This window comes from Peromyscus leucopus, chromosome X (assembly GCF_004664715.2).
Source record: "Peromyscus leucopus breed LL Stock chromosome X, UCI_PerLeu_2.1, whole genome shotgun sequence".
Taxonomy (NCBI): Eukaryota; Metazoa; Chordata; class Mammalia; order Rodentia; family Cricetidae; genus Peromyscus; species Peromyscus leucopus.
Window position 1 is genome coordinate 103,947,852 of NC_051083.1, and position 18,080 is coordinate 103,965,931.

An 18,080-nucleotide genomic window follows, 5' to 3' on the forward strand; every position below is an offset into this window, starting at 1 on the left:
CTAAAAATGTTTTTTATTTCTAAGGAAAATGCAAGGACAAAATAAGGGGAAAACTGGAAACTGGAACAGCAAGGTTGTCAGCAGCTCATTCCTGTCAACCTAGTTTCTCCACATTATTCTCAGGCAGTTAGTGACTCTGCCTTAATTCCACATTAATACTAAAGCTACTCTACCAAGTTACCTGGCCCACCAAAATCAGGAACCCAATTCCTATATACTTTACCTAATTATCACAGATCCTTAAGTGTAACTAATCTGTTCCATGATGCTTTTATAAACAAATATGACTTCTGATTTCCTACCATTTTCCTCTAAAACAAAACAAAACAAAAAAACATTTTGAGAGGAAGACATGTAAAGAGAGAAGCAAACCAAGTTTTCAAATATCATAATCCCTGAAAACCATCTTTTGTCACCAAGAGCACCAAAGACAGTGTTCTAACTACCTGAACCATAACTTTCTAAGACGGGAGTAAATTTTGCAGGTAAAAAAATAGTTATAATCACAAAATCGATGAAAGTTCTACCCTAGTTCTCTGTTTTTGCTAAAGTATTATACACCAAAATAAAATGTACACCTCTTCTACCAAAACTAATAAAGTATATACACTACGGTATGGAAAAAGAGTGGAAAGCTGATGCTGTACTGTGCTACCCAATGCAGGCACATGTAAGTTAAGCTGTCCACGTATAAAAGCTAATCTATATTTTTAAATACACATTTTACTCTCGCTTCTTAGCATAAAAAAGAAAAAGGGGTAGGGAGGCAAAAAGAATTTACCATGTATTGTGGGCCAGTTATAAGCCAAACATGGATCCTGCAAATGGGCGCTGAAGAGCTGGCTTAGTGGTTAAGAGCACATACTGCTCTTCCAGAGGAGCAGAGTTCAGTTCCCAGTACCCATGTCAGGAGGCTCACAAGTGCCTGTATTGCCCGCTCCATCTGACACCTCTGGCCTCCATAGGCATATGCACTATACATGTAACTCCCCCACACACATTATAAAAAAAGAAATCCTTTGTTAACGGACATTGCAAACAACCTAAGAGTCCTTATTATCATTTCTCTGGAGTTGTTTAACTATCCATTTTAATATTCATTTGTCGTATTGCTAGGTTTTACCTGATTCATCTGAGATACAATAAAACCACATAAAAATAAACAGCCAAAGATTACTTGATAAGCCAGAATGCTGGCATACAAGAAAAAAACAAACCACAAAGTAAACAAAAAATGTGATGACTGACAGACTCTGCTCCCATTTGCTAAATCACTACATTATCCATGTGTGCTCTGACTGAAATACTTCGTGCAGCCACTAGTTCCTTTGTCTAAAGACCCAAAGTGCTGCCACTAGGCTGCTCTCCAGAAAGAAGCACACCACCATTTTGATCACCTTTGGCTCCTTTTTATTCAGGAAGCATACACTAACTCTTTTATATTTATACATTTTTACATTCCAGAAATAAGCGAAAATAGCAGTTTTAAGTATGTTACAAAGTTGGCTTTGGGGCGTAATAAGCTTTTTGAGAGAGGGACCAGCCAACTGACCTTTTCATCAAAGCACCAATGTATCTTCAGTCTTTTACCAGGCTCTACCACAGCTGTGGTTGCCTTGGATGTGGTGCACAGACCGTGTGAAAGCTACAATGGAGAGTTGCTGAGTCTCTCTGCAAGGCACCAAGAACAAACAGTTCAAGCTTCCTTTCTTCTCACTGAATCAAGGCTTTTGGGAAACTTTTGGACATCTCTCTCAAGTAGTGCTCTCTCAGCATGAAGACTAGAATGTGTTAAAAGTCATCTATCACAAGATACAGTAAATCACTTCCAATATCCTGGATATCACAGGGCAGAAGTTATAAATAAACACACACTAAAATTAGTTTTAAGAAAGTTTTACATCATTTAGTAGTTGGTAAGGACATTTACATGTACAGCACAATTCATTGTTAAATGTTCTATAACTGGCTTCACACAGAGATGAAAATTGGTAATACAAAATGACCTGACATTTTAATTAAATCTGGAAGTAGCTGCAGTTGAATTAGAGTCACCATTGACTTTACATATTGTTGCAGAGTGCGGTGCTATGCCCTTTATAGTGTGAATTGTTTTCCTCAGAGTGAAATTGCACTTCGATGGGTGATTTTGCTTGTGCAAACTACTAGAATCTGAGGGACAGAACAATATGAAAGACACAAACAGTAACTGCACAAACAATATCATCTGCTGGGTTAAGCTAATACAAGTGGACAGAGTTCTCTCCAGGTCCCAATACCTAATAAAGCACTATATGAAACGAACAAGGTGAAACATTTTAAGAATGAATACTCGTCAACCAGAATATGTGGCTTTTTTTTTTATTTGTAGACCTGCCTCATGTGACCTTTACAAGATAACTTAGTAAAATCTTAATTTGCTTGGGGCATGACAAGCTCGTAATGTCCCACTTGGCCTTCCTGTTTGAGTTGATCTAGTAGGTCTTCCTTCCGCCGTTTTCTACCTACCACCAGGTACCTATCGTGGCCTACCCCATGAGACTTACTCTTCAGGCCATACTTCTGAGCAATCTGATGGATTTGCTTCCGTTCGTCATTGGTCAGCTCTGTGGAGAAGGTCAAATCTGAGTGGCTCTCAGAGCGGGCATAGTTTCTGATGATCTGTTCTATATCTCTCTTAGCAATTTTATTGACCCTCTCTACATCTAGTCCAAGCCCTTCTCGCTTATGCTGCTCTTTGACTGAGATAGGCTCCCGTATGCCCTCACCAGATTTACCTAAACCACCACCCGTCCAACCCATCTTTCTCAGCAGTTGGTTTCCTATGTTATCTTCTTTGATTTGCTGTTTGTAAGCTTCTTCTGCTGAGCGGCCCTGAATTTCATTTCTGGAAATCACATCTTCAACAGTCCCTTTCTTCAAGTTGTTAATGACAGTTGGTTGGGTCTTTTTGAGGGTTTTTACAGCTTCTCCAGCAGCTTCATATTTGACACTTTTCTTCACCCCAACTGCTTCTGCAATGACTTCACTTTCTAGAATCACTTTGCATTTCCAGCGGAGACCTGTCATCCTTTCATAGACATATTCAACTGTCATTCGGTTAAACTGAGCCGTATCATTCAATGTGCACACAGGATTGGAAGAATTCTCATAAACTACAACATCTTTTATATCTTTCTTCTTTCCAGATCCTCTGGGTGAAGAGCCTGAGTGGCACTGGGAACTTTTGACAGATGGGTAAGTGGGTTGTGTTTTTTGAAGAACCTTCAAAGCCTCATCAGCAGCTGCATGTTTACTTGTTTTCTTGGTTCCAAAACCTTCAGCTAAGCAGTGATCTTGTAGGAACACTCGACACCGCCATGTGCGATTTGGCATCATCTCATATTTGTACTCAATTGACATTTTGTTGAACGAGGCAGAATTGTTAAGGATGCCAATTGCATCGTTTGCATTTTCTGTAATGACAAAATTGGTCCAGTGTTTGGCAGAACTATTAAAAATAGGCTGCCCCGAAGCATCCTTTCCCAGTACTACCAGGTCTTCTGGTGGTTTCAGAGCTGGGGGAAATTCATATGAAAGCATGCCAATCTGACATACAACAAGGTCCTCTCCAATTATGTGCTTGAATTTCCGCCGGACAACTCTAACCTCAATCCGCTTCTGTAAGAGTTTTACAGCTAGCTCAGTAGCTCGATCCCTGGACCCATTCTTGCTCCCTGCATAACCTGTAGTTAGATAGATATTTTGGCATCTAACTTCACAAGCGTAACCATCTGTGAGAAGTTTTTTATTTTTGGGGATGTCAGCAGGAGGAATTTCTTTTAAAGGAGCATATATATACTCAGGATTTGTCTTACATGCCTGAATACAACGAGTTAGCATATAGGTATAATTAATTTTATCAGATCCAGAAGTCATCTCTGGATTAGAAAGGTTCTTCCAGATAGCTGCTGTTAACTTTTCAATAAAATACTGTTTTTCAGCAACCACTGACTCAGGAAACATCTGTGAAGGAGAAGGCTCTGGAGGTGGCTGACAGTTTGCCTGCTGGGATGTGCTGCTTGGGGCAGGGTTCCCATTGTCAAAATACATGTTGGATTTTATAGGCTGCTCTTTTGTGAAAATAAATCCCGATGAATTACAGTACCGAGAATTCCCATCTTGTATACTGAAAGAGTCTTGAGTATAATCTTGGTAGAAGTTTCTTGGCATGTTGACAAAATGTGTTCGTCCATTTACCTCTTTTGTTTGAGGGCCATAAGGATCTTCCTGTCTTTCAGCTTTTGAACTACTAGCTACAAAATGTACAGGCTCAAAACGAGGTCTCACATGGAATTTGGAACCAGCTTGCTTTTTAGGAGGATTTTGACCTATAGAATGAGTGAAATTTACAATTCATTAAAATGGGAATATTTCAAAAGAACCAAGCAGGAAAATAGCACCAACTGCATTATCTGAAAGCTGCACTGTTGGTACAAGGTCTGTCCTAGTCACTTGGGTGAAGGGATTCATATCACCATAAGACTCAACCATAAGGGGAGATGCTCCCTCTCCCCCCATGCATAAAGAAAGGCTCTTAATAGGAAAGAGTTCATCAAATCAAGTATGCAGGCTGCTGCCGTGCATGACTAGGAGATGAAATCACAAGTGAGCTAAAGCACGAGTGAAATGAACTCTTCACCTCTACGGAAAGGATGTGCTAGGACAAGCTCTTACCACCTGTGCTCGGGAGTTCCCAAAAGAACTCCAGATGACTCTAACGAAACAGAAATGCTAGAGGACCAGAGGCACTTACTAAACCTTTCTCTTTTGTGACAGAGGTGAGTGACTCTATGATAGTGATGTACACCGTTGTAACTTATAGTATCAAAATAAACAGTTTTCAACCAAAACCTTAGTTCTGACTTTTCTTGCACAAAAGGCTGTTGCCTTGATTTCTAGAACAGATAACAACTGGAACTAATGATTAATGGGGGACACCACATTTGAAGCCACAGAGATCTACTACTAAAGCTATGCCAGAAACTAGTGCTTCTTCCCTACAGCATTCCTCAGTAGAAAGCTGGTCCATCTGGACCTATCCAAGAATATCTAATTACTCAGATGCTCAGATGATCTCAGAATAAGACTCTTCTATTTAGAGGAAGGTTCCATGGCATAGACTTCAAGGATAGCATTATAGTGGGACTTTGTACTTCCAGTTCTTTTTAGAATACTCAAAAAATTGTATGTAAGTTAGAAATTACTTATCTGAGCCAGGAAGAAAGGCGCACACCTTTAATCCCAGCACTTGGGAGGCAGAGGCAGGTGGATATCTGTGAACTCAGGGCCACCCTAGTCTACTACATGTAGGTTCTAGGACAGCCAAGGCTACACAGACAGACTCTGTCTCAAAAACAAAATAAAAACAAAACAAAACACAAAAAAAATCATTTATCTTTGCACAGAATTCAATGCTACCAGTGTTATTTGAAGCCACGTGCCACACTCATATCATTTTAAGAAGCCACACTTCTTCAAATCCCACCTCCAGAAACAAGCTATACTCACCATCGTAGGCTGAAAGGTAGCGTTTTTGGCCTTTGGAAGGTTTGGGCAGCATCAGATCATATGACGGCATCTCCCCAATATCAATACCTTCGGCCATCTGAAGAATTTTTTCCATCAAGCGTGGGCTGTATCTATAAATTAATATAATGTACATTAAAACAGGCATAGATACAATTCTTATAAATGCTTCTAAATGAGAGAGTATTTTATCATTGCTCCCACAGGATTTATTAGCAGGGTAATCAGCCCTAAAATATTTACCTATAGAATGAGTAGTTAAGTTACTCATTAGGCATCAAGAGCAAGGTTTTCTGGATAAAATATACATAGAGACTGCAGAGACGGTTTATCAGATAAGAGCATTGAATGCTCTTCCAGAGAACCCAGGTTTGACTCCCAGCACCCACATGGCTGTTTACAACTGTCTATAATTCCTGTTCCAGAGTATACAACACTCTCTTCTGGTCTCTGTGGGCAACAGACATGCATGTTGTGCACAGACATATATGTAGGCAAAAAACAGTCAATATACATAAAAATAAATATTTTTAAAAGACATACAGATATAATTTCTAACCAAAACCATTTTAACACGTGAACTGGAAATATAGCTATACACTCATGATTTTTCTCTTTCATATATGTATTATATGTAAACAATTACATTTATATGTTTACAAAAATACTGAGTGTTAAGGACAGCTGGGTGGCTAACATCCAAATTGTAGCTGCTATCATTTCTCATGAAAAGAAATCATGTTCCTCAGAGAAATGCATGCTTCCAAGTCTGGGGCAGGAATGTCTAAGAAGAGCCTGGGAGATCTTGGGCCTACAAACAAAGAGACAGTCAAAGGTTACAGGAGTTGTGCCAAATGGACTCAGAAGCCAATCAGAATAAACTCCTGGCAACACGAGCCAATTTGCGTATCAATAACAGGAGCAACAGCTAGCGTGAATTAAAATATATCAAATATGTTTAAAATCTATTAGTTCATAATACTTACAAAGCTATTATTGGTGAATGGAAGAAATCAACTCATTATTCTCTAGACAAGTAAATATTAAAGGGAGAAAGCAAGTACTTATCCTGTATTTTCCTGTTCAAATTTTATCTCAAAATCAAAGTGTTGCCAAAGAAAATCTCCTTTAAAGATTTAGTTTTAGTTGTGTGTATTCGTGGGGGAAGTGTGCATACCGGGGTGCAGGTGCCATGGGAGTCCAGAGGCATCAGATCTCTTAGAACTAGAATTATAGGTGTGAGCTGCCTGTTGTGCGTAATGGGAACCAAACTGCACTCCTCTTCAAAAATCAATAAGAACACCATCTCTCCAGCCCCAAGGAAATCATTTACAGAAGCATTACAGCTAGCTAAGGTAAAATGATAGCCCACTATCATTCTGCAAGGCACAAGAAGTCTACTGGTGAGGTATAGACAGGGAAGAACCTAGAAATGGACTCACGTAAATAATTCAAAACTGGCAGTTGACAAAGGGACAAATACAATCCCACAGAGGAAGTCTCTGCAACAACTGAGCACCTATATGTAAAAACCAGGCAGGTAAACCTAAACTTCACTTTACAAAAGCATAAAGTGGAAAACTATGAAACTTTGAAACTATGAAACAGTATGGGACAGTGTGGGCTGGAGGGATGGCTCAGTAGTTAAGAGCACTTGTTCTTATAAAGGACCCAGGTTCAATTCATAGCACCCACGTGGCAGTTAACAACTGTCCATAACTTCAGAACCAGTCCATAACTATTCATAACTTCATAACTTCCAGAACGCACATGATACAGTCATACATGCAAGCTACACATGCATACACATAAAATAAATCTTTAAAAAGGAAAACAATGGTAAAATGGACCTAATCAGAATTAAATCTTATCCTCTTAAAAGGCTGCAAAAAAAAAAAAGACAAATTACAGACTGGGAGAAAATGTTTGTGTACCAGGTACTTGATAAGAACTTGTTAGCTCCAAACCCAAGAACAACAAAATCAAACTTCCAAATGAACAAGAGGAGCTGGGGAGAGCTCAGTGGGTCAAAGAATATTTGTTGTATAAACTGGAGGCCCCAGATTCAGTTCCCAGCATGTATGTAAAAGCTGGGCATGGCCACGAAAGTCAGTGGGGCAGAGACAGGTGGATACCATAGCTGTTGGCCAGCCAACCTAGCTGAAATGGTGAGCTTTGGGTTCAGTGACAGACCCTGTCTCAAAAAAAACAAAAAAACAAAAAACAATAAAGAACAACTAAGGAAGACTCTTGACAGCCTACCTATGGGTGCACTCATCTGTACACATGAATGTACATGTATACACACACACACACACACACACACACACACACACACCAAGTACAGACACACTGTAAATGAACACACAGAAGGATGTTCAACATCATCAGCCACCAGGGAAATGCAACTGAAATACATCACTGACCTATCAAAATGGCCAAAATAAAATAGTGGTGACACCAAATGCTGGCAAAAATACAGAGAAACTGGATCTCTCAGACATTGTTGGTGGGACTATAAAATGACAGTTACTCTAGAAAACAATTTGGCAGTTTCTAATAAAACTAAACATTAATTATCACATGACCCAGCAACTGTACTCTTGGGCATTTATCCCAAGGAAATGAAAAGTTATCGTTCATATAAACACTTGTATATCAATACGCAAACCGGCTTAGGCCTAACTATATATAATCAGGTGAATGGCTAAAACTCTGGTACAAAAACCACCAAAACACCAGGGAAACGACATAGCAACAGAAAGGAAGAAACCACAGCTACAGGTCACAGTGAGTGGGGGGGGGGGTTGCTAATTATTTTAAAAGAACAATAGGCGGGATCTTTGTAGTATTGGGAATATTAAAGGTCTTCTTAAAAACCATATTACAACTGTGTGTAACTGCACACACCGTGGTGCCTGCTACATGTGGCGGTCAGAGAACAACTCTGGAGTCATTCTCTCCTTCCACTTTCATGTGGGTTCCAGACATCAACCTTAGGTCATCAGGCTTAGATGGCAAACACCTTTACTCACTGATTCATCTCACCTGCCCAGAAATAGGAAATCTATTGACTACAGTGATGGATTAAAACAACAAGCAGTTTTGGGGTGCTGCTCAGTGATAGAGTGCTTGCCTGGCATGCATGAGGATCTAGGTTCCCTCCTCAGTACCACAAGTAAAAAAAAACTATACATAATGAATGCTACAGAATGAAATACAAACATACAAGCAGGACCCGAGTAAGATCTGCTGGTGATGACAATGTCATTATTCTAACTGTAGTATTTTATCATCACTGAGGGAAACCAACAGAGTACTATTGGGCTGTGTGGGCTATGTTTGCTTTATGACACTTGTTTATGTGCCTGGAGGGGGTTGTACACGTGCTGCATTGTGCATATGGAGGTCAGAGGACCACTTGTGAGAACTAGTTCTTTCCTTCCACCATGGGAATCCTGGGGCTCAAACTCAGGCTGTCAAGCTTAGTGGCAAGCTTTCTTGTCATTGTTTTCTCCCACCCACCCCATCTTCTGTTTTGAGATGGTCTCAATATACAAGTCATATGTATCTCTCAGACTAGCCTCCCATCTCAACCTCCTGAGTGCTGGTATTACAGGTGTGACCACAACAGGCTAGATTAGCTTCTTGATAACATAATTTTACTGCATGGCAATTAAAAAATGAGCTCAAACAAAGTTTTGTTATCATGAGCACCTGCTTACCCTTCCTATTTTCAGAGCCTTTCTTGGCCTAACTGGCAGGATTTGGGAAGAAAGTCCTGAAACTGAGTAACTAGCACAGCTTTTCATGAATACTTGTGAAGTTAAAGATGAACATCTTGCATTTTCAGTGCAGTAGGCTACCTACCCATCAGATGGCTTTCCTTGTAAAGCATAAATCAAAAGCTAGTAGTCTTTATTGGCAGATTATGGGAAGCTAGCTACAACCTGAATTTCTTACAGACAACTGCTATCACAGTGAGCATCGGTCCCTGAATACCAAGCGTAATTCTATTGTTATTTACTCTTATCTGAGCATCAGAAAAGATATTGTGAAGCATCATACATTCTACATATCACTTCCTTCAGATGTGGGGAGTCCAATTTCTAAAGTATGGGATGAAGATAAAGACTAGGAAAATCAGGTGACACAATTTAAAAACACTTATTCATTACTTTAAAAAAATTATGTTATGTGTATGGGTGCTTTGCCTACATATATGTCTGTGTACCATGTGTGTGCCTGGTGCCCATAAGGGCCAGAGAGGGTATCCAATTCCCTGGAACTGGAGTTATAGATAGTTTGTGAGATGCCATTTGGGTGCTAGGAACTGAACCAAAGTCCTCTGAAAGAGCAGACAGTGCTCTTAACCACTGATTCATCTATCTAGTCCGAAGTCCACAGCTTTTTAAAAACACTAATATCACATTTGCAAAAACTGGTGGTACAATCAAGCCACTGGCCTTGGGTCCAGTCATAATTCTCTCGGTCTTCAATCAGAGCCTGACTCTGAATATGCAGTATAACTGAAAATGGTGCACATGCCATATGATGCACATGAAGGATATACCTAGGGCTCCCTCCATTCATATTCACTTGTCTCTCAAATTTCTTCCAGCTTCGGTAATTATTGTTCCTATTTATTGCTCCCTATTCATTACAACTGCTACAGAATTCACCATCTCCTAGAGGCTATAAAAATAAACCCTTGCGTAGGTTGCCAACACAGCCAGATTCTGTCCTTTATTAGGAAGTCATAATACAAAAGAAGCCCAGCAAGCTTAAATAAGAATGGAAAGACCATCATGTTATCTAATGCTTGACTAGTCAAAATACAAAGCAAAAATTTTAGTCCTGTTTAAGATCACTAGAATTCTATTTCTAGTCCTAAAATTATCCAAACACCCATCCAAGGATAAAGGTCAAGTTATTGCACTCTTCCATAGTGACTTTCCATAATGCACTTTTCATAATGCATTAAAAATGATACCTTAAACTCTAAAGAAAACCAATGAAGAAACACTTTACATCTCAACCAGTGATAACTTCAGTGTCATTTAAGGGGTTATTTTATATTCTGTTTGTTTTCTATGCCCTCCCATCACCAAATGATTGTCTGTGTTGATCTGCTATCTATGACAAGAGTTCTCTTTATGTTGCTATCACACCGATTCTATTTTGGTTTTACCATGCTGAAAATTGAACTCATAGACTTGAGCATTCCAGGCAAAGATTCTACCACTGAGTTATAGTCCCCAGCCTGCTACCATATGGGTTTTAATGGCTACACAATGTTCTGTATTATGGAATATGACATAAAATATCATTAAGGCAAGCCAAGTATAATTTTTAAATGCACACATATCACATATTTATATGCCCATTAGATTACATGTTTGGCTGTTAATACCACAGAATTGCAACAGGTCTTAAAGTTCTTTACATAGTTTATCAAGCTTTTGGAAAGCAGGATGTTCTTCAACTCACCTACCATGTCTAGCATATTATTAAAAGATGATTTATAATGGGCAGCATACTCTTCTTCATAGCTATCACAGTCTTGGTTACAAGACAGTTGCATCTATGTGCACAGCTACAAGAGAAACATAAATCATTATACACAATGGCACCTGAAATTTAGTAAATATTCGATAACAGATGTTTATAAGTTATTTGCAAATATATTAAATAGCTCTACTAAATCTAAATTAAAATGCTGAGATTAGAAACTTAAAAGCTGGATGTAGTGGCACATGCTACTATATTATTATTAATTATTAATTTCATGTGTATGAGTGTTTTGCCTGCATGTATGGCTGTGCACCACATGCATGCCTGATGCCTGAGGAAGTGGTAAACCTCCATGTGGGTGCTGGGAATCAAACCTGGGTCCTTTGCAACAACAACACATGCTCTTAACCTCTGAGCCAACTCTCCAGTTAATCTCAACACGTAAGAGGCGGAGGCAGAGTCAGGCGGTGGTGGTGCATACCGTTAGTCCTAGCATTTGGAAGGCAAAGGCAGGTGGTTCTCTGTGAATGAGGCCAGCCTGATCTACAGACTGAGTTCCAGGACAGCCAAGGCTACACAGGGAAATCTTGTCTGGAATAAACAAACAAAAAGTACAACAACAAAAGAGGCAGAGGCAGGTGGATCTCTGTGAAATCAAGGTCATCCTGATCTACATAGTGAGTTCCAGAACAGCCAGGCTATAGAGTGAGACCCTGTTTTGGGAGAAGGGGGAGAGGGAGAAAGAAAGAAAGAGACAGAGAGAAAGACAGACAGACAAACAGACAGACAAAAATTAGGGCTTCAAAATACAAAATTCGACATTCAAAACTACTTACGAGATATTTAATGGTTCAAGTTAATAATCTATGTATATATTAGAGGTGAATTTTCAAAATCCCCACCCCTCACTCCCACTTCCTTAGTGACTTGTGTACCTATGTGCAACGTTAAGTTTCACAATATATATCTACCTGGAATCTACCCTCCAAACTCTCTAGACTGTATCGAGGAAAAGAAGTCAAGGTAGCTGAGCTGATTTCATGTCATTTCTCTAATTATGTGTTAACAAAGATAAGCAAGCCAGGGTTTGTATGCCAGAACTCTGCTTCTAAATCCTATGGATCAAGACTGGAAAACTGAGCCAGGTGGTGGTGGCACCTGCCTTTAATCCCAGTACTCAGGAGGCAGAGGCAGGTGGATCTCTGTGAGTTCGAGGTCAGTCTGTTCAACAGAGCGAGTTCCAGGACAGGCTCCAAAAGCTACACAGAGAAACCCTGTCTCAAACAAACAGAAAAAAAAAAAAGACTGGAAAACTGAATATTCCAGATAATCTAGACACTGTGTCTTCTTAAATGGCTGTGGGTGGATCTTGGTGGTATAGTTTTTTGGCTAGCATGCATGAGACTATAAGTTCTACACTCAGTCCTGCAAAACAAATAAGTAGAAAACACACTTGCTATAATCTGTAAGTAAAAACTGCAGACACCCTAGGTCTTCATATGCATAATTATTTAAGTGTCATATATGTAGTTGATCCAAAGACTATAGTAAGTTTTCATTAGCCACAAGACTAATGTTTTGAAACTGTTTTAGAAATTTATCGGAAAATTCTTCCTGTCCCACACTAAGTGCTGTGATTACAGGAATGAGCCATCACATCCAGCAACATTACTTGATAGGCTGCTTACTTTTATAAAACAGAAAAAGTGAAGGGAAAGTTCTTTGAGATTCTTGGTTGGTTAAACAGCGAGGAGAGACTATTAAAATGTAGAGTGGAGGGCTGGAGACATAGGTCAATTGACAGAGTGCTTGCCTAGCATTCATGAAGCCCTAGGTTCAATCCTCAGTACCAGATAAAACCGAACATGGTAGTACACCCTGTGATCTCAGCACTCAGGAAGTAGAGGCAGGAAAAGCAGAACTTTCAGATCATCCTCAGCTACATGGCAAGTTCAAGGACAGTCTGGGCTGCATGAGACCCTGTCTCAAAAAAAAAAGTAGATTGCAAAACATCACTTTATTTATCCTATAAAGTACAACTTCTCACACTCTGGTCCTCAAATCAAAATATCAGCATCATCTGGTAACCTGACAGAAATAAAAATTTTGAGGCCCCTTCTCACATCTTCTGATTTGGAAGATTTTGAGTAGGGGTCCAGGAACCTGTCTTTTAATAAACCTAACAGGTGATTATTATTGTTAATGTTATTATTTTAGACAGGGTTTCCTTATATAGTCCAGGTAAGCCCTAAACTCAACATCCTGTTTCAGTCTCAGGTCCTGAGTACTAATATTAAAGTCTCATGCTACCACATGCAGTATCTCAAAACGTGTGTTCTGGTGCATGCTTATGTGTAAGAACCACAATTACAGAGTCAAGAAGATATTCAAGTGCTGGGGAGATGATTCAATGCTTGCTACAGAAGAGGACCTGAGTTTTAATCCCCAGCATCCATGTAAAACTAGGGCAAGGTGAAACACTGCACTGTCTGTAATCATACTGTTCATAGAGGAGACAGACAGATCCCAGAGGCTCAGAAGCCAGTCAGTCTAAGCTAATTGGTGAGCTTTAGATTCCACGAATTTGTCTCACACAGATAGGTAGAGAGTGATCAGAGGTGACACCCAACAAGGATCTCTGGCCTCACAGTCAAGGGTACCCACCACATAGCCTGCCTCTCTCTCTCTCTCTCTCTCTCTCTCTCTCTCTCTCTCTCTCTCTCTCTCTCTCCCCTCTCTCTCCCTCTCTCAAATCTGTTCCATGGAAATGGCCACTATCACCAAAAGGAATGAAACGTGCTCTGTGCTCTGCATCACTGGCACATGAGTTCTTCCTGTGGTAAATGGTAGAATTTTTAGATATTCCTTTTATCCCAGCTCCTAATCAAATAGAATCCCTTGAACAACTAATTAATAATTTGAGTTTACAAAAGACTGTGCTACCACATTCCTACAATTTACCTGAGAAAAGAGCAGTCTGTCACATAAAACAAGAACCCTGCTAACTTTGAGAACGTAGATTTTATGCACTCAAGAAGAGAGCTAACAAAGCCTACTTACAGTGAAGACCACACTTAGTTGCTAACTTCCAAAGTTCCCTTGGGTTCTTCCCATTCTTCTATGTCCAATAATCAGATATAACGCAAACACTGCTTTTCAGTTCATCTATTTCATAACTCTATGGTAATTGTTGTAGTGATGTAGGTATACTGCAACACACAGACTTCTACACAAAGGATTTGCAGATACGCACCCACACACCCTGGGTGCTTGAGCTTTTAAGGCCAACTACCATTGGCTTGGTTTGTGTTCATACCCTAGCTATGCATGAAGCTGCTCTTCTCGGGATATAAGCCTGAGATTTAGAGATTTGACTTCTGTCAGTTACTTGCTTTTGTTTATGGTCCATCCTTCCCAAACATGGCAGCTGTGTCTCAATGGAAAGAGCATCAGACTGGAAATAGTTGTGAGACCTTGCACAGTAACTTAACTTCTTGGCCTTCATTGATATAGCTGTAAAAGGGACATACCTTCTAACCTCTAGGGTGGTTAATACAAGATGGGAAATGTTGAAAATATGCTATATACTACAAATCTGTATACATCTACCACTCCCCAGACATTTACTGAGCAGCTATTATGCTAAAATAGAATATTGTAAAGATTTCTTCTAGGCACTGAAGACAAAGATGTAAATATGAACAATAGTAAAGTCCTACCCACCCCCCTAAACTTGCATTCTAGCAGGAAGGTAAATTTAGTTTTGAACACAAAGGATGCTTATCCTCCCCTAAAAGATGTTTTAGGATTTTGATTCCCTGTAGCCTTTTGTGGTATTAAGATTTAGGATTGTAAGATAAAGGTACCCTTTTACATGCAAGAATAACATTGTTAGGTAAATTAGATTTATCTGATGATTAGTGGTTGAGGCTTTCCCAGCAGCAACCCGTTCCTCCAGTGAAATAATCATTATCTCTAGAGATAGAAATTATGTTAACTTAGAGAAGATAGAGAAAATAAAATTCTGTGACAGGGCAAAACAAAGTTTCACACAGGATGCCACCTTCAACAATTAATAAGGTAAGAGCAGACAATTTCTTCTGCGTTGTTTACAGTCATTCCTAGAACTGATCTGGCTGGATTGAATCTGATCATTTTACAGAATTTTTAATCTTCCTAATAAAAACAAATTGGCTGTTAGGCAGGAATATATAAAAAAAAAAAAAAGAAGTTGTTTTCCAGTCTACTGAAGGAATTAGTCTAGGATAAGGCCAATTCTGAGGTTCTGAAGGACAGAGGACCCAAGCATCCTGTTCAAAAAAAAAAAAAACAACTGCGCTGGAACCATACTGCAGTCTCCACAGAACGCAAAGTGCTTTCCAAGAGGCCTGTTCAGAAGCCACCAGGTTCTAGGAAAGGAGGAAACAGAGAAAGACACATATACACCCCTCCAACCTCACACAGAGGCCAAATGTTAATTCTTCTTATCACATTGAAGGTGAAAAGAGGGCAATGTATTTTCACAGCAGATAGACCCATTTCTTTGTTTGAGTACATTATGCGCAAATCTACAAGCAAGCCCGACACTGCAGCTCAGAGACCTGATACACACCGCCTCCCCAGGAGAAGACTGCAAGACCTGGCTGGGGGGCTGCAAGGAGAGGAGGGTGTTTAATCTAATGGACATGGAAGAAGAGAGTGGCCAAGAGACTAAGATTAAAGCTGCGGAGTTCCTTGTCCACTCCCTGAAGCCCTATGGAATCTCCTCTGCGGATGCCGCATCCTTGGGAAGACCCTATGCAGTTCTGAGGTTCTGCTATTTATCACCAATCACCACGACTAACTCTCAATAATTCTCTTCCAGGAGCCACCTAATCTCCATCTCTGGTCCTCGAGGGGCATCTCTGTGCCCTCATGTGCTGTCATGTCATTGCCTGCCACCACGGACGCCCACCCCACCCCTCCACCACTAGTGAAGCTTCTCCGTGTCCTCTAGCAAAATCTTCAGATCTCAAGCCTCCAAGCTATCACCCGCATCCCGCCCCTGTTCCTATCTGGACCACCTTTGCTGACCCTCTCCTTCCCTTGGGCTGGGCGTAATCCAAACTCCATCCTCCGCCTCTCACCCTCATCCCTGAGCCGACCCCTCATCCCCCGTCTCCCGTCCTCGTCCCTCACTCGAGCTCTCCACAGCATCCTCACCTGCAGCCCAGGAAAACGTGGTTGGTCCAGGCGGCGGAGAGCGCGAGGAGCTGGTCGAGCGCAGCCCCGGGGTAGCTGTGCAGGTGCCGACAGATGAAGCTCCGCCGCAGAGCCCAATGCCAGTCACTTTCGTGGCTATAGCGCCACTGCTCCAGCACTGGCTCGGGCGGGGGCGGCGGGAGGGGCGGCAGCGGCGGCGGCGGGAGGGGGGGCGGCGGCGGCGGCGACAGGAAGTCACCCCCCAGCAGCAGACGTCCTCCAGCCATCTTCTCCGCTTCAGAGTGGGGACGTCGTCCTCCCCCCCCCCTCTTTCCCGCCCCAGGGACGAAGCCAACAAAGTGGCCGCGAGCAATCGAGGCGGCTGCGGGGAGGAGCGGGTCTGTGTGAGGGACGCTGGAGGCCAAGTCTTGCGGGGGGACGGGAGTGTGTGCCTGGGGGCTACGCTCACAGGGGAAACGGGGCGCAGCGGTCCTGGCCGCCAAGCTGGCCGCACCGCTCCAACTAGTGTGGGAACGTGAGGGCTTTCTCGTATACCGGGCGCACGCGCCAGCGGAGTTGAGCCCCGCTACTCCGCGCCTCCTCGGACCCCGAGACCCACACACTGAGAGAGGAGCAGCAAGAAAAAAAAATAGAAGAAGCACCAGCACGCTGGGATCCCCGGCTCAGGTCTCTCACCCTACCTCCCCGCGTGCCACCCTGAGGCTGTGAGGCCACTGCGCACGCGCCGCGGCCGGTCTCCAACTTCAAAATCCCGCCGCGAAATCTCGCGTGATGGACATTTTTTGCCCTTCCTCTGACGATTACTCTCTCCATTGACGCACTCTGGTGACCAGCGGTAGGCGGGGACTCCCGATAGGGACCTGAAGACTGGCGCTCGGAGGTTCCTGAACACGGTGATTCCATGGTGTCCCTGGAAGGTGTCCTCAGGTGATTCGTTGGCAGTGATGCCTGGCTCTACCTCTACCTGGGTTTCTAAGCGGCGCGATTCTGAGGCTGTGGTCTTTGGAAGGGATTTAGGTTTCTGAGTGATTTGGCATGTTTTTCCTGTTAACTCTCTGAGCTGCCTCTTCAGAGACTAGCTTGAAAAATCAACGCACCGTTCACCGGCAGCTTTGGAGCTGCTTGTGAAAGCGTGGTTGCAGAGAAAATAACGGCGTCTCTTCTCAAGCCTATCCTTTTACACTTTTCTGATCGTGGCTGCAGACAATTCTGTGTCCTGTCAATATATATATTTGGTTTTGTTTTTCTTCCACTGGGTTTTATGTAGCCCAGGCTAGCTTCCGATTCACTATACCAAGGGTGACCTTGAACTTCTGTCCTCCCGCCTGCATCTTCCAAGTGCCAGGGTTACAAAGTATATCATCATGCTCTTATATTTCAGTTTACTCAGGAGCCAAAAGACTAGTTAAAAGCTGCTGGGCAGCATAATGGCCAAAACACTATATAGATTACAATCTCAGTAATGAAAATTAACCCTTCATAGATTTAACTATTACACTAGCATCAGAACTACTGGATAAGGTGTCTTTTGATACATTATCCTCAATTTAAAAGTGTGTGTGTGGGGGGGGGAGTTGTTTCTTGCTATATAACCAAGGCTAGCCTCGAACCAACACTTTCCCAGGTCTCTTAGGTGCTGGGATTACAGACACTAATCATTGTGCTCAACTTGCAGATTGACAAGAATAACAAATTTAGCTTCTCATTTTTTTTTTTTTTTTTTTTTTTTGGTTTTTCAAGACAGGGTTTCTCTGTGTAGCTTTGCGCCTTTCCTGGGATTCACTTGGTAGCCCAGG

At 41.6% G+C, this 18,080-nt stretch overlaps 2 protein-coding genes across 3 annotated transcripts in view; both read right to left on the reverse strand.

The window, feature by feature from the left end:
* CXHXorf56 (chromosome X CXorf56 homolog) overlaps positions 1–5,623 on the reverse strand; it is a 43,503-nt gene extending 37,880 nt beyond the window's left edge. For both annotated transcript variants that reach the window (XM_028887307.2, XM_028887306.2), the window contains exon 1: positions 5,551–5,623. The gene's annotated coding sequence lies outside the window, so the exon portion shown is untranslated. The remainder of the gene's footprint in view (positions 1–5,550) is intronic.
* Nkrf (NFKB repressing factor) lies at positions 1,881–16,907 on the reverse strand. The gene is made up of 3 exons (XM_028887302.2): positions 16,285–16,907; positions 5,551–5,681; positions 1,881–4,370 (listed from the first exon to the last, which is right to left on the reverse strand). The coding sequence occupies exons 1-3, from the start codon at positions 16,548–16,550 to the stop codon at positions 2,413–2,415; spliced, it is 2,355 nt and encodes a 784-aa protein (XP_028743135.2). The 5' UTR covers positions 16,551–16,907; the 3' UTR covers positions 1,881–2,412.
* Positions 16,908–18,080: the final 1,173 nt, after the last annotated feature.

Coding starts and splice junctions, on each gene's coding strand:
- Nkrf (XM_028887302.2), bottom strand. CDS start 16,550: ATGGCTGGAGGACGTCTGCTGCTGGGGGGTGACTTCCTGTCGCCGCCG. Junction 5,682..16,284: donor CACGTTTTCCTGGGCTGCAG/GTGAGGATGCTG, acceptor ATTAATTTATAG/ATACAGCCCACGCTTGATGG. Junction 4,371..5,550: donor CTACCTTTCAGCCTACGATG/GTGAGTATAGCT, acceptor CTCATTCTATAG/GTCAAAATCCTCCTAAAAAG.